This window comes from Zalophus californianus, chromosome 1 (genome assembly GCF_009762305.2).
Source record: "Zalophus californianus isolate mZalCal1 chromosome 1, mZalCal1.pri.v2, whole genome shotgun sequence".
In the NCBI taxonomy this organism is placed as follows: Eukaryota; Metazoa; Chordata; class Mammalia; order Carnivora; family Otariidae; genus Zalophus; species Zalophus californianus.
This window is the reverse complement of record NC_045595.1, coordinates 122,202,610-122,219,117: the sequence shown is the minus strand read 5'-3', so window position 1 is coordinate 122,219,117 and position 16,508 is coordinate 122,202,610. Positions and strand designations below refer to the sequence as shown.

Here is a 16,508-nt window from a genome sequence, read left to right as displayed (position 1 = left end):
GCAGGTGTGTACACACTTTGGGGAGGAGACTGTGTCATAATCGTCTTTGTAGCCCCGGCCCCTAGCCCATCAGCCGTGCCCCCTAAACCTCAAGAACTTCCCTCTGCAGAAGAGCGGGAGCACCCTCCCTCTGTGTTTTTCACCCAGGTCTGGGTGATCCGGAGCCAGACGGAGTGGCCAAGGAACTTCCATAGCATTGGCAATCACCGCCTGCCCAGTCAGGCTTCAGAGCCTAAGTGGGTAATGGCAGGGAATGCGCAGCTGGCTGGAGGTGGCGCTCAGGGTCTGGCGGTCATCCGAACCCAGACGCGGCAGGCGGGTGGCCTGGGACTGGGCAGGCGCATGCGCCCCGTCGTCATGACAACGCCTGCGCGGCGGCCTCGGAGTGAAAAGGAACATGTGTGGCAGCAAGAAGGAGGCCGCCCGCGCCGGGCCCCGGTTCCCCCCTCCCGCTCCCACTACGACCCCTAATCCGTCCTGGGCCCTGGCCGACGGTAGTGGTAAGAACTAGGGTGTCCTTTGGCGCCTGCCTGGCCCACCGGAAGCGCACGAGGGGCTTCGGCCCCAGCTGCAGGGTTGCTCGCGCCAGCCCATTCCTCCGAGCAGGCTGCCGGCTCGAGGCGGTGCGGCAGGAGGGTGCCCCTGGGAACCCCAGCTTTGGCCAGAACTCTGGGGGCCCCCCAAATGTGGGCGGGAAGGGAGCCCCAAGTCCCCCTGGGGGTCTGCCCTTCACATGAGCCCTTGTCCTGGAGGAAGGCGTTGTCTGTTGCTCTGCTCCTACGGTCTCCGGGAAGGGTGTCTAGGTGCTCTTCTAGGGCTCTTTTTTGTGGAAGCTCCAGAAGGAAGGGCCTAGGTGGGCAAGAGGGTCTTGAGACAGCTCTGACTTTGCCTCTCTATGCCACCTCCGTTTTAAGTATTTCTGCAACCTTGAATTATCTCTAGCAAATTAATCACAGCTTGCACGCCCCTCCTCCTGCTACCGATTCCATTTTGGATGCTTGTGTTATAAAGTGTGTGCTTGTAGATAGGGAACTGTGCTAGAAGCCTTACATATTCCTCACCGCATCCTTGAGATGGGCACCGTGCTCTGCTTTTAGCGTAAGAGGAAATTTAAGATGGGAGAATTAAGGTAACTTGTACAAAGGTACACAGGTGATCCTGGGTAGGTAGCCCAGTCTGACTCACTCCTAACCCTTGGATTTCCTGCTACTTGGCTGTTCCTGTATAGAAGGGATAGGGGACACCTCCGACATGAGCCCTTTCTTTAGAAATTCTAACAAGTGCTGCCAGGTGAAAAATATTTGGAATACAAGACGTTGGCATGGATGAAAAATGGCATTTGAGTTAGAGTCTTGATATTGTGTAACTGGTTAGTCCTAGTTTAAGCTTTACAATTTGAAGACGGATTTATTATTTTCCCCTAATATGAATACAGGAAATAAATTATTGGTGCCGTAAAATCCTGACACACAACACTTAGGTGAATTTTAAATGAAAGAGAGCATAGCAGAAAAATATAGCAGAAACTTTTAAATACTTTAAATCCATGGTCAGGTAATAAGAATTTTTTTTTTTTAAGCTTTTATTTATTTGAGAGAGGGAGAGCACAAGCTGGGGAGAGAGGCAGAGGGAGAAGCAGACTCCCCACTGAGCAAAAAACCCGATGGGGGACTCAATCCCAGGACCCCAGGATCATGACCTGAGCTGAAGACAGATGCTTAACTGACTGAGCCACCCAGGCACCCCAAGAATTTTCTTGTAACTTTCTTTAGCTATATTTAAGTTGTAATCTAAGATTCCTTCCTTCAGAGAAACATGAGTTCTGACACATTTCTTCTGCATGTGTTGGGTTGGTGCCGCCAGCTGAGGGCAGGCACTGAACCTCAGAGATTCTCAGGCCAGTCTTCTCTTTTTAATAGCAAGGAAGGTAGTATGCAAGAAGGGAGGAAAGAAGCCCAGTGGGAGCCCACCTCCAACAAGTAAATTTGTTAGAGATCTATTTACTGTGTTTCCTGTGAAGAATGCTCAAGTAGCATTGTGTAGTTTGAATTCCATGTGAACCATGGTCACATAAGTCTGGGAAATGGAGTATTTTTTTTCTCCCTTTTCTCCAGGCTCAACAGTTTGAAGAGTCTTTGTGCACCTGAGTGTTGTAAATGTCCTGAGAAGTATTATAGAGGTCTGCTTCGCTTTAATTCAGCACTTCCCAAACTTATTTGACAATAAAATCTATTCTATTTAGAACATCTTTGATCATATTCTGGAAGATTAGTATTCTGAGGAACACAGTTTGGGAAATATTGTGCTAAAGTGTTATATAAATTCATGGAAACTTCCTAAAATAAGTGAAGAGTTTTTTTTATGTACATCCACCCATAAGACAGGAAATTCTGTTGACATTAAAATTTTTCAGAGACCGACATGGGAAAGCTCACCATGTTAACTGAAAAGATATAGGACTGTACTGAAATATTCCATTTTTTTTTTTAAAAAGGCTAATATATACATAGATGAGAAAAACAATAAGGAGGAAATACCCACAGACCTTAATTATAATGGTTCTTTAGCAGTGGGATTGCTGATAAATATTTACTTCTTTTTGATATTGAAATTTCCAAGTTGTCTGGAATAAGTGGGCTAATTTTTTTAAAAGCTTATTTAAAAAAACTATTAAAAAATTTACTGCTCTCATTTTTAATGTAATAGTCCTCATTTTAAATCTTGTTCTGCAAGTTTGTTTAGCAAACTCTTTGAGTTCATACAGTGCAGAAATCTCAGCAAAGAACATCTCTTGAGGGCGCCTGGGTGGCTCAGTTGGTTGGGCGACTGCCTTCGGCTCAGGTCATGATTCCAGAGTCCCAGGATCAAGTCCCACATTGGGCTCCCTGCTCAGCAGGGAGTCTGCTTCTCCCACTGACCCTCCCCCTCCATGTGCTCTCTCTCTCCCTCTCTCAAATAAATAAATAAAATCTTTAAAAAAAAACCTTATAAAAAAAAAAAAGAACATCTCGAGATGCAGAGACTTAGGCTGGCTCCTGAAGATACCAGGCTGGTTGAATAGTGAGATCTCTGAGCACACATTTTTTTTTTTTTTTTTTTAAGAGACCCATAGAAAAGACAGGATAGAAAACAAAGATAGTGATATGTGCTTCTAAGAAGAGGGACATCATTCCCACCCCCAGAAGGCTTGGGTCTTGCAAAAGATCCTTTTAAGTTAGTATCAAAGACAGTAAGACCATTAAGGAAAGATGCAGGCATAACAGAGGAAGGAGATTTCAACTCCTGCTTTGTTTCCGTCTTCTTTATTAAGGACTGAACAGAGAAAAATCAACCTTTAGAAAGAGGAAATGGAAGGCCGGGGTAGGTGAAGAGCTTCTCTGAGTCAGGCCTCAACTCCGTGTTAGGAGGAACCGACAGAGCTGTAGCCAAAGATGCCATCAACTTATGTGAGGGTATCCAAGGAGCCTCTGAGACTTGGGGACTTTTCAGACCCTTTTAGAGTGTAGATTCTCTGATTAAAATTGCCTTTATTTGAAGTCATGATAAGAAAACGTGAGTCCCCCTGACCTGATGTGGCAGAGTGGAAAGAGGCTTTGGAGTCTGTTTTTATACTCCGTCCTTATTAGCTGTATGATTTGGGACAAAATAATGTCTCTGAATATCCTTTTACTCTGCTACCTCTGTTAGTTCTCCCCTTATGTCACTTCCATGTTAGTGTCTGCCTACCCTCGGTGGGTGCTTCTATGGCCCTGCTTCTCCAAACAGTATTCTTATTCCCCCCAGTTCCTACTATTTCCCTCTTCTTTCTCTATTCTTAATTCTGTTGCCTTTTCTTCCTCACCCCTGACTCTATGCACACACACATTCGTATCTTTGAAAGAAGTGTGTTTTGGGGGAGGGGATGGAGGGGAACAGGAAAGGTCCTGGTATAATTTGTATGTGATGAAGAGTAATGCACTTATTTTTCAAAAGCTCCAGAAGTTATTGGCCATCTCCAGGAAAATTATTATAATCTCTGTATGGAAAAGTCCCAGAAAATTAATTCCTTTATATTGCATATACTCCAAGAAGTGGATGAAGAAATTGAAAAGGGGTAAGGAAGACACTTAACTTGACTACATAAGTAATATTCACTGACATCCTGTGAAAATCCTGGAATACCGAGTGATTTGTTTAAAGCCATTTGCACATGCTTTTTAAAGCAGACCTACCTTTTGATTTAGGACAGTGGCTGATGGACACTGTTAGCTGGTCTTGGAGGTAGTGGAGTATGTGGGGAAGAGCACTAGACCAGCCATCTCCGAGTCTAGCCTTCACATTTGTCCTGAACTCCTGTGAGCTGGATTGATTTATGAAAAACATTGAAGTCTTTGATATCATTTATCTATCAGGTGGAGATACTTTTTTTTTTTTTTTTAAGATTCCATTTATTTATTTGTCAGAGAGAGAGGGAGCACACAAGCAGGGGAAGCAGCAGGCTCCCTGCTGGCTGAGCAAGGAGCCAGATGTGGGACCCGATCCCAGCAGAAGGCAGACGCTCAACCTACTGAGCCACCCAGGCATCCTGATACATTGTTTTGTGTGTGTGTGTGTGTGTGTGTGTGTGTGTGTGTGTGTGTGTGTGTGAAAGAAAAATTATATAGTATAAAAGTGTTTACTATAGAGTATTCAGTCTATAGAGTATTCTATAGAGTATTCAGTTGTCTTAAGTTACTTAGTGTGAATCTGTATTGTGATACATACTTGGTTTCAGTAAATGCTATTCATGATGTTACTATTTCTATAGGAGGAAAAAATACTTCTATTTCTTTAGTGGGTTTCTTTTTTGTATCTTAATAGATCGGAAGGAATCACATTAAACATTGCTGGTAACAGTCGCTTAATGCCAGAAGAAAAAGTAACAGGTGAAGATTTTTGGATTCTTTTAAGAATTTTAAAGAAGAATCCATATATTAATGGTATATGTCTCCTTAACAATCATTACCTCTTGCTTTCATTTTCCTGATTTTAATTATTCCGTATAAGGAACATCAGCCTGTATTCATCTGTGTTCTTCAGGTTTGGATGTTAGATATAACTTCGTAAGTGACGTTGGTGCATACTATGCTGCAAGACTGCTTCAGGTATTTTACTACAAAATGTTCTTAGTTCGTTATGTTTTCTTCCAGGAGTCAGTGAAGAAGCAGTCCTTTTTCTTTGGAATGTACAGGGTTCGAGCATCCCAAGCCTGCTAAGTTAACCCTTTATTGCAGCCTTCACTTTGGCGATGCCCATGCTGCAATACGGTTCATTTTATTTAAGACAGACAGGGGGGGTCAAAAAAACAAAAACAAAAACAAAAGACAGTGTGGTCTACCAATCAGAGTAGGTGTACTTTAAGAAAAGGCTTTGTTTCAGCGTCAAAAGATTGGCAAATATGGGTATATGTCTGTATTTTCAGTTAAAATGTTTAAAGCAGCATATATCATTTTTTGATACCTCTCTTAAATTGGTTTTTTAAGTTCCTAACTACTTGTCCCAATCTCAATTGCTAAATGTGCTTCCAATGAGCTTTAAAATGATCCTAAAATTCTCATATCCATGCGATGGCACACAGCACAGGACAGAGTAAAGATTGAAAAATATGAGCTAATTCTCAGCAATTACAAAAATGCTGCAAAAATAATCAAAATGTTCTTGAGTTTTCTTAGTTCTGTTTGTGGTGAAACCACCTACTCTAGTGGCACACGCACACAAAATGCTAGTTTTGTAAAATGTCCGGGATCCTGACCTTGCACTATATTTATAACACTTGAAATAAGTGGAAAACCCACGTGTGTTTTTGTTATCGGTAGATTGCTGGTACCTAGAGCTCCTGAGTCCTCTTTTGCAAACTTGTACACTATGGTTAAATAAAGGACATTCATACTTTGAATGATTGATCAAAATAGAATATAGTCTCTTTCTTTCATTTATATTGCAATTATGTTTAAATGAGCATGGTGATTCCCTCCCCCTCCACACATACACCTTAATGGTAGCTTCTTTTGCTGGACTTTCAGATTTTCTGTTACAAAGATTTTCTTTGGAGGTAAATACTTTTACTTAAAGCAGCTCCTATATTATTTTTTTCCTAACAATTATATATGTAATAGCTTCTTTCCTCTCCTTATTATAGAAACAACATAACCTCGTTTACTTAAACCTTATGTTTAATGATATTGGGCCCGAAGGTGGAGAACTGATTGCTAAAGCACTACATGTAAGCATTTATATACCTCAAACTAACATTTTCTTTGGGAATTTTAACTTTCGATGGCCTGTAATTAACAGAATGAAATGTTATGAACTCATTGTGCAAATGTGTACTTTTATTACACTTCAATTTATTAAAATGTAACATGAGCACTTTTGAACTCCTTTAAAAAAAGCTTTATTAAGATACATCCAGCACATCCAGGTCCATCTTCTCTACAGCTAGCACTTGTTACTGTCCTCTTGATTTTAGCCAACCTAGTGGATATGCAGAGGTTTTTTGGTTTTGGTTTGCATTTCCATCATGATAATGGTGCTGAGCATCTTTTCATGTGCCATTCTTTGGAAAAAATGCCTGTCCGATGCCCATGTCTAGTTGTCTCTTTTTAAGTTCTAGGAGTTTTCGTATGTTCTGGATGTAAGTCCCTTATACATGATGTGCAAATGTTTTCTCTCATTCTGTAGGTTGCCTTTTCACTTCCTTAATGGTGTCCTTTGAAGCACAAAATTAATTTTGATAAAGCTCAACCTAGTTTTTCTTTTGTTTGTGCTTTTTGGTGTTATATCTAAGGCCTTGCTTTAACTCGAAGTTATGAAGATTGACACTTGCATATTCTTCTAACTGTTTTTGTTTTAGCTCCTTTTAGTTCTTTGATCCATTTTAATTTTTGTATATGATGTGAGGAAGGAGTCTAACTTCATTCTTTTGCATGTGGATATCCAGTTGTCCCAACACTATTTAAGACTATTCCTCCCCCATTAATTTTGACGCCCTTGTCAAAAATCCATTACAAATGGTTTATTCCTCTACTCCTCATTCTACTCCGTTAACCTGTGTGTCTATCCTTATGTCAGTCCCACACTACCTTGATTACTGTAGTTTGTGGTCAGTTTCGAAGTCAAGAAGTGAGTCCTTTTTGTTCTTGTTTCAAGATGTGGTGGATCTTCAGGGTCCCTTGCATTTCCATATGAATTTTAAGATCAGTTTATCAATTTCTGCAAGAAAAACAAGGATTTTGAGAGGAATTGCTTTAAGTCTTAATTTGGGGAGTACTGCCATCCTAACAGTATTGTCTTCTGATCCATGAACGTGGGATGTGTTTCCATTATTTATATCTTTATTTCCTTCAACAGTGCTTTGTTTTTAATGTGCAAGTCTTGCTTTTGCTAAATTTATTCCTAATGCTTTATTCCTTTTGATGCTATTGTAAGTGGGATAGTCTTGATTTCAATCTTGCATTGTTCATTGCTAGTGTGCAGAAACACAACTGATTTTTATATATTGATGTTACATCCTGCGGTCTTGCTGAACTCACTAGTTCTAACAGCTTTTTTTGGGTGGATTCCTTAGGATTTTCCATATATAAGATCATGTTATATGCAGACAGATAGTTTTCTTTTCCAATGTGGATGCCTTTTTTTTTTTTTCTTTTCCTTGCCTAATTGCCTCATCTAGAACCTCCAGTACACTTGAAGTATTAACAGTTGACATCCTGTTCGGTGGCTCAGTGTGTTAAACGTCTGCCTTTGGCTCAGGTAATGATCCCAGGTTCCTGGGATCGAGCCCCACATCAGGTTTCCTGCTCAGTGGGGAGCCTGCTTCTCCCTCTCCCTCTGCTGCTCCCCCTGCTTATTCTCTCTGTAAAATAAATAAAATCTTTAAAAAAACAAACAGTAGACATCCTTGCCTTCTTCCTGCTCTTAAGGGGTTTCAATTAATAACTATTTGCAGTTATATATCCTCTGATATTCATTAGGACACTGAAATGTCTGATTTTTCTTTGTGAAAGAATTATTAAGAGTGGAATGAGAGGAGTTAAATTTTGCAAATGTCTGAGGAATTATATTCCTTTAAAAGTGATACAGGGAGAATACGGAGTGATTGCTTAATGGGTGCAGGGCCTCCTTTGTGGGGAGTAGGGGGGGTGAAGTATTTTGAAACCACCTAGGTGATGACCATATAGTATTGTGAATTTATTAAGAACCAGTGAATTGTATACTTTAAAATAGTTAACTTTGGGTTATATGAATTTCACCTCAATAAAAAAAAGTGGTATAATTTTCTTAGAAAACAAATTTATAGGTTTCCCAATTAAAGGAAAATTTATTAAAAATCTGCTTCATTTACTGGGCATTGTTTGGACATCTGTTTCCTGGGCATTCTTCCCAGTAAAAAACTAGATTTCTTATCTCTTATTGGGAAACTGAATGTTACCTTTAAGGAGTATATCTTATTCTATCTCCATGAAACCTTGAAAAATTGAGGAGTCTGCAAATAGTAAGTCTCCTGACTCATGTATGCCAAAGAGAATTCTATGGAATAAAAATTTAATGGAGTTTTGATTCTTTTCCTTTTCAGAAGAATACAACTCTGAAATACCTAAGAATGACTGGAAACAAGATTGAAAATAAAGGCGGAATGTTTTTTGCTGCAATGCTACAAATTAATTCATCTTTAGAAAAATTAGATCTGGGTGACTGTGATCTGGTGAGTAAAATGGTTGAGAAAAATCACCTAGGTACTACATCATTCTCCTTGGAAACCAGGATAGGGAATTGTTAAAGAGACCAGCTAAATGACAGTCTTATGAAGCTTGCCCCTAATATCTAATATCAGAGAAAAAGGTTTTTTTTGTTTTTACTATTAGGCATAATAGTGCTATTAATCAGATTGTTCTAAATAATACTGTAGAGGAATACCTAGAATCCTAGAATAAAATTCTTCCTAAGCTTCTATCTATAACCCTTCTTAACCTATATGGGACTTTTTAAGAAATTGTTTTTTAATTAAAAAAAAATGCTACTTCATTAGAAAGCCTATATTCTAGTTGGGAAAACATCAATAAAGAGAAAAGTGCTACCAAGATGGCCAGGTACTCTGGTAGGAGGTAATCTGCATGATAGGACAGTTGCCTAATATCTGAGGAGGTAATACTTGAGTCACGAAGGGTGAGAAAAAAACTGCCTTGGAGAGGGTCCATGGCAGAACATTCCAGGCAGGGGTCCAGCACACAAAGACTCTAAAAGATAGTGTTACCCCAAGTGTGATATGGGTAGCAATGCTATTATAGATTGAGGTAATTTTACTACTCATGTATTTATTTTTACAAATGCTCTATTTTGAGGAATAACGGTTTTCCATTTATGGTAGTGATAGAGCTTTAAAATAAAGTGGAAAAAGTGAGTTGATTTAATAGAGCACTATTAAGTAAACAGTAAAACTGAGATTCCAATATGGCAAAAATCCTGAGTGGCACATGAATAATGAAATGTTGAGTCTGGCAGGTTTTAAGAACTGAAAAGCTAGAGTGGCTAGACAGAAGGAGTTAAGAGTATCTCAAGTGAAGGTGAGAGGTGTGCAGAGGCCAGATCCAGCAACGTTGTATGGGTTGTGGGTCACAGGCCAGGGGAAGAGGGGATTGTGTTATACGTATCATGATAAGGCTTTGAGGGGTGACATGATTTGTCCTTTAAAAAGATCACTGTGGTTTCTGTGGGGAATTAGAGGGTGTCGAGAGGAAGCTCACTGTCCACTTAGGAAGTTACTGTAGTCCAGGCGGGCAGTAAGGACTGGGGGTGGGGTGGTGGCACACAGATGTGTTAATTTGAGACCTCTTTTGGAGACAGAATCTCTAAGACTTACTAATTGGATGGGAGGGTGAGTAGACTGGCGGAGAGGAGGCCCAGATTTTCTGGCATAACAGCTAGGGGTGTGTGGTGGTGTCCATCACAGAAATTGGAGAATTAGGCCCTTCCAATAACATAAAGAGGGAATCCTGTGGAAGCTATGAAAAACGTGATTAGTAAACCTTTCCCACTGCACAGACACTGTGAGTATGCATATAAAAGAATGCTTGCACAAGGTCTGTTCTAAGTAGTGTAGAACCCTAGCTGGGATCTGCATCTGTGTCTGGGTATCTGAAGTCGGAAACACATAGAACCTTGAAGGCTTAGAAGCAAACCTGGAGGTGAATGTCCTAGGAAATGGATGCCAAAACTTTAAGAACTCCCCGTGCATGTTAAAGATTTTAGGGCAGGGAGAAAAGAACATAGTAACAATTCATTTCTGAATTTGACCAAACTATAATTCAGGGTTTACAATTTAAAATACAATTTATTTCTAGGAATCCAGATTACTAATTTTGAAATAGGGAGGTTATATACTTCGTCAGTTTCCTTAATGAATTTACTGTTTCTAGGGAATGCAAAGTGTGATAGCATTGGCTACAGTCCTAACTCAAAACCAAACAATTAAGGGAATAAACCTAAACCGACCTATACTGTATGGTGAACAGGTATGTATTCAAAGTGATGACAGCTAATATTACTACATGTGAATGAAATGAAGGTACTCTTTACTGAAGTTTATGTCAAGGTTCATTCATATTTTTAGAATTTACTGCATTTACAAAGAAAAACTTATTTGAAGAAAAATTGAGTTAAATAATGATTTTAGATGTTTAAGCAGTAAATATGTCTTTTTTTTTCTTTCTTGTAAACTCAGATTATCTAACAGTGAGTAAACCTGTAAAGAGGCAGAGTAGTTAAGACGAGAACAGTGATTAAAAGTTTTAAAGGTTGGATAAGAGCTCAGTGTGAATTGTTTTGTTGTTTGTTATATTGATATCACTAAACCGCTTTGAAATCATGAGTAACAGTGGCCATATACGTGTGAAGAGCAGCCTGGGAAGTGTGGACTTGATCCTATAGGTAAGCTGCCTGCCGGAGACAAGATGATGAGTAAAAACATTGTAGCTGCTTTCAAGGCTTCTCTTTGCTCTTTAACAGAACTGGCAGAGCAGGTTTTCAGATTGAGGACATGAGATTTCAAGGCTAAATCAGAATTTTCTGGATTAGACCTTGAGGAAATAAGTCTGTTAAACTATATGAAATCACACTAGAAGCACGATTTTTTTTTTTTTTTAAGATTTATTTGACAGACACAGCGAGCGAGGGAACACAGTAGGGGGAGTGAGAAAGGGAGAAGCCGGCTTCCCCGATGTGGGGCTTGATCCCAGGACTGACCTGAGCTGAAGGCAGACGCTTAACGACTGAGCCACCCAGGCGCCCCAATGATTCCTCTTTGTGTCAAGTGGTGTCATTATTCCCAAATCAGGGAAGAGTTAAGAAAAGCCCAAGGTCTTAGGTCCAGGCCCTTGCTCTTAACCTGGTGCTTCTAGCAGTCAGCTAAACTCCAGCCTGCTTTCTGTTCCTCTCCAAGGCAGCCACTACCCCCTGTCCCTGTGAGTCCTAGTCTTCTCAGTGGATGTGGAGTAGAGCCCTCCTGTGCTTCTTCACACTTTGCTGTTCCCAAACATAAGCCCTGCAGACCTCTCTTCCGTTTCACTATCTGGGGAGCATGGAAAAGATGTAGATGCCAGGTGCCATCCTGGGCAAATTGTCAAAGTTGGTAAATGGATCTAAAAACACTTCTATTTCTGATTTTAGTTCCCTTCCCTAATAAGGGTAGTCCCTTAACCAAACTTCTTGACCTAAAAAAAAAAAAAGGCAGTCAAAGCATAAGACACAAGTATGTATCCTGTGCTCTGTCCAGGCACCACGCAGAGCAATACTGGACCCCTACGTGGCCAGTTTACATTTGTTACGATCCCAACTATAGCTTCCCTTTGGGTCTTTGTCAGTGCCAGCAATAATTTAAACAAATCAGATATAGGATTACAGACTACTGAACAATAAAAAATGCTTTCTAGTGTTCTACATAACAGTTATTTTATGCCAGGTACTTTTCTGTTACTTGTGAGGGAAGTATAATTTTACCTGTCTTACAGAAAAGGAAACTGAGACTTAGCTAGATGAAATAATTTGCCCAAAGTCAGACAGCTAGTATAAAGCTAGTATTTGGACAGAGCTCATACTTTTATTATAAAACTCATGTACTATCTGCTACTGCTATGTGGTTTCATTTAACTTTTGTAGTTTTTCTCAGAGTTATTATGTAGAAGTACATAATTTGAGCATACATAGTTATTCATGGTCGTGATCAGCATTTCCAGTGACTATAAAACTTATAAAAAGAGCAATCTTGGGGAACCTGGGTGGCTCGGTCAGTTAAGCATCATACTCTTGATCTCAGCTCAGGTCTTGATCTCAGTTCAAGCCCTGCACTGGGCTCCATGCTAGGCATGGAGCTTACTTTAAAAAGAAAAAAAATGCAGCAATCAAGTAAGAGGACTTCTCCTTACCATAAAATACTGACCCATTTATTTTAAGACCTGGTTTGACTTTGTTAAAAACTTAAAGTGCTTGGTACTCAAATCCTCATTGAGGTTATATACTTTTTGCCTGGAAGCAGCTAGAGTTTGGAATTAAAAGTAAGTCTTCCAGTGACTAGAACAGTAAAACATATTTAGAAATTTGGGATTATAAAAGGGAAGAATTGGATATCACAGGACTAATGAGTATATTTTTAAAAGAGAATCAACATTGAGAAATGGCTTTGTATTTTATCTATAAAGAGTAGAGATCAAGAGAAAAGTTCAGGAACATATGGAGGGTATAAGAAACATTTAGAGATTCTTGAAAGGACAGCAATAAGGGAGCTTAATATGCGCAATACGTCATGGGGCCAAGTTTTTTTTTTTCCTCCCCTTCTGGAGTGTTGTTTAGAATTGACTTTTTTAAAACCAGCCTCTTTTACATCACTTAGTCACTGTACTTTCCAAGGTCCTGCTGCCGGTTTTTAAAATGATGAAGTATCATTTGTGGCAAAAGTGATTTTTCTTAAAAGCCAAGCCAAAACAAATACAAACTATAGGCTAATAGTCTTAACTGATATCTTTTTAAAAAGCTAATTTAAGTAACTTAGCATATATTTGGAATAAACATGTACAGCTTCCAAACTGTATTTTAGAAAAAGATTTCACCTATTTTTAGGAAGAGTCCACAGTTCATCTAGGCCACATGTTGAAAGAAAATCACTGCCTTGTTGAACTACACATGTGTAAGCATAATATAAAGAACTGTGGTATTAAACAGTTATGTGATGCACTGTATCTGAACAGAAGCCTACGCTACCTTGATGTCAGCTGGTAAGTGGTAATACATTAATCCAGAAGTCCTGGGAATAATCTATGTAAATATTCACAGTACACAGGATACACTGTTAGATCAGAAAATGTAACCACTGTTGTCAACTTTTTGTCCTAAGCCTTAGTATTTAGTTTATATGCTATTTTATCTCCTCTAACAATGTGAATGAGCAATTTAATCATGAGTAAACCAGACTGGAAACATTTTATGGCAAATTTAGATTAACTTTTTTGGAAACTGAGTGATTAAAATCTTAACTAAACTAGAAAGTAATGTTCTATACAACAGTTTTGAAGCATGTTAATCTCTGTGAATAAAAGAATACTTCGTATTTTCAAATGTAACCATGTATTTTTCGCTTCCCAGCAATAAAATAACTCGCGACGGAATGGTGTGTTTGGCTGATGTACTGAAAAGCAATACTACCCTGGAAGTATTAGATCTTTCTTTTAACAGAATAGAAAATGCAGGAGCAAAGTATCTCAGTGAAACTCTTGCTTCACACAACAGGAGTCTAAGAGCGTTAGTATGGTTTTATATTTAATCAAAATAAGAGAAAAACTTTAAAATACTAGCCTCAAGCCCCTTAAAACTCAAGATTCATGATGAAATATGAGAAGTTTCTAAACTGACATTAAACATTTCAGTTTCTTTTTCAAAAGTAATGTCTATTAAAATTAGACTGACTCTGGTTGTGATTGCTTAAGATTGGGAAAATTCTTACTGCCTACGGTATTTATCCTGAATTCTATAGAAAAATCATAATATGATCAAGACAAAAAATAATCAAAGTATTATTGGATGATTTTATCCTGAAGGGTGTATTTGTAATCCACCCAAAACATTTACTGAATGATACAAAACAGGCTGTTGGTTTCTAAAATGTAGTTAACTATACTGGATACATGAAGCATCCACTTAGAAAATGAAGTTTCTTGGATTTTAGTTAGCATTATTCTTAAGTATCTTTAATATAATTCCTAAGATTTTACACAATAAAATGTAATAAATGTTGTTGGCTAACTTATGCATCATCTTTGTGGAAGTATGTTTTGGTTTTCAGGGTTATTACTTCTTGTTTCTCATAGGTTGTCAGTAGTCAGCAACAACATAGAGGGAGAAGGACTTGTTGCACTTTCAGAGTCAATGAAAACAAACCCCACATTCTCGAATGTCTACATTTGGGGAAACAAATTTGATGAGGCTACATGTGTGGTGAGTTGTTTGGTTTTTTTAATCTTCACTAAAGGCTTTTTCTGGGGTCTTCTCTATAATATCAGGCATTTACAGGTGGCCTTGGAAATGATTCCAAAATGTAGTAAGACACTTAAGTTTTGATAAATTTTAACATAAGTCCTAAAAATTAAGCACTAGAAAGTTTTGTGGTTGAAACAGAAGATATCAAACACTACATATTAATACAGAGATCACTGAATTATACAGTCCCAATTCCTCCAAAGTTAAAACATTTTAAAAGTCACAACTGTTGATTTATTCTAAATTTGATGTAACACAATCTCGTCTGCTACCCAATAATTAAACCAAGACATGGAATTTGGAGACATACAGTGCTTTTATGTTGCTTATGTAAATAGAGCCCTTGATACGACTTTCAAAACAAAAGGCATTGTAACAAATAGTTTTTATTTGGAAAGAATGAAGATGCTTTTTTGCAAAAAGACTATCCAAAATTCCACCTCTAAAAAGAGTAATAAAATATACTATTTAAACTCTTGATTTCAGAAAAAGATCATATTCTACACAGTAGAATTAGTTTGGAATAATAAGCTAAAGTAGAAAGCAACTAAAATTTTAAATCTTTTATTGTCTAAATATCTGCCTTTCTCTATGCTCACAACCTTATTGACCAACCATTTTAACATGTTTGTATGACACCCTTACAAAGATACCAATGACCCAAGAGATATACAAAGAAAATTCTACAGTGAAGACGGAATTAGGCTACTGCCAGGCCAGCATCTAATACTACAGGAATTGTCTAAACCTCAGTCTATAAATTAGCTTCAGGGAGTTCATGAACTCCATACAGTTGTATGCCAAAATTTGGTTGCTTATTTTTCTGAGAAATGGGTCCCTGGCTACCATCAGATTTTCAAGGCATATACAACTCCCTTCTCCCTAAGAACCCCTGTAGGACTTGAAAATTTTGACCATGGGACGTTTGGCCCACAAAATCTGTAATACAGAGAACTGTTAATTCTAGGAGCCATAGAACAAAATACCTTAAAACTTAGAAATAATTTTTTCAAGATTATAATTTCATTATGTGATATTAGGTGAACAAAAATCATATGTAAAAAATACTAAAATTCAGTAATTTACTCAGAATATTTTAAACTAAAAATCACAGCTAATCTGAATACTGAAATTAGCTTATTCATTTTTGTGGTAATTAAACAATTTTCTTAATGATAGGTTCTTCTTTTCTTAAAAATCATAGGCTTATTCAGACTTAATTCAAATGGACCGTCTAAAACCAGATAATACAGATGTGGAGCCATTTATGGTGGATGGACATGTGTATCTTGCAGAAGTCTCCAATGGCCTTAAAAAGCATTATTACTGGAGACCAACTTATGAAGAAGCTTGCACGAACTCACCTAACGCAGGTTTTACTCTTGTACCAGTAGGTGAACATCTATGAAAAACAAGCTCTAAAATAATTTTCACATATTTGTCTTATGTTAATATTTTATTGCCTATTAAATTTTTCTTAGAATGTTTTACCTCATATATTTGGAAATGACTATATTAAAATGACTTTGTATAACTATCCATTGTGGAAAAAACAGTAGTATTTTTTAAAAGAAATTTTACAGGAGAGGGAAGATGGCAGAGTAGGAGAACCCTGAATTCACCTCCCCCACGGACATATGGAGGCAAGAGCTACATGTACTGCAACTCACTCTGAAAACCACCTGAAGAGTGGCAGAACAGCTCTTCCACAGCTAGGTGTAGACACAAGGTGACATCAAAAAGGGTAGGAGGGACAGATGCATCGGGAATGAAACTCCTGAAGTGACTACTCAACAAAGGTGGGGGACATCACAGGCAGGGAGGAGCGACCCCACAATGGACACCCCTGGCCCTGGGGACTTGCACTGGGAAGACCCAGTCTCCATAATGTCTGGCTTTGAAAATCAGTGTGGCTTAACTCCAGGAGAGCTGGAGGGCTTAGGAAACCAAGTCCTCACCCTTTAAAA

The 16,508-nt window shown here is 38.5% G+C and overlaps 1 protein-coding gene across 6 annotated transcripts; it reads left to right on the top strand.

The window, feature by feature from the left end:
- Nucleotides 1–102: 102 nt before the first annotated feature.
- On the top strand, nt 103–16,078 carry LRRC34 (leucine rich repeat containing 34). 6 transcript variants are annotated; one of them, XM_027582833.2, is made up of 11 exons: nt 103–236; nt 3,973–4,093; nt 4,840–4,958; nt 5,059–5,123; nt 6,158–6,241; nt 8,594–8,722; nt 10,434–10,529; nt 13,129–13,283; nt 13,651–13,806; nt 14,373–14,499; nt 15,746–16,078. In XM_027582833.2, the coding sequence occupies exons 2-11, from the start codon at nt 4,020–4,022 to the stop codon at nt 15,947–15,949; spliced, it is 1,209 nt and encodes a 402-aa protein (XP_027438634.1). In that variant the 5' UTR covers nt 103–236; nt 3,973–4,019; the 3' UTR covers nt 15,950–16,078. The 6 variants fall into 6 exon arrangements, with proteins under 6 accessions (XP_027438634.1, XP_027438633.2, XP_027438632.2 ...); XM_027582832.2 differs by lacking the exon at nt 103–236 and adding an exon at nt 386–500 and having other exon boundaries at nt 4,840–4,904; XM_027582831.2 differs by lacking the exon at nt 103–236 and adding an exon at nt 386–500 and having other exon boundaries at nt 4,840–4,904; nt 5,026–5,123.
- The last annotated feature ends 430 nt before the right edge of the window (nt 16,079–16,508 follow it).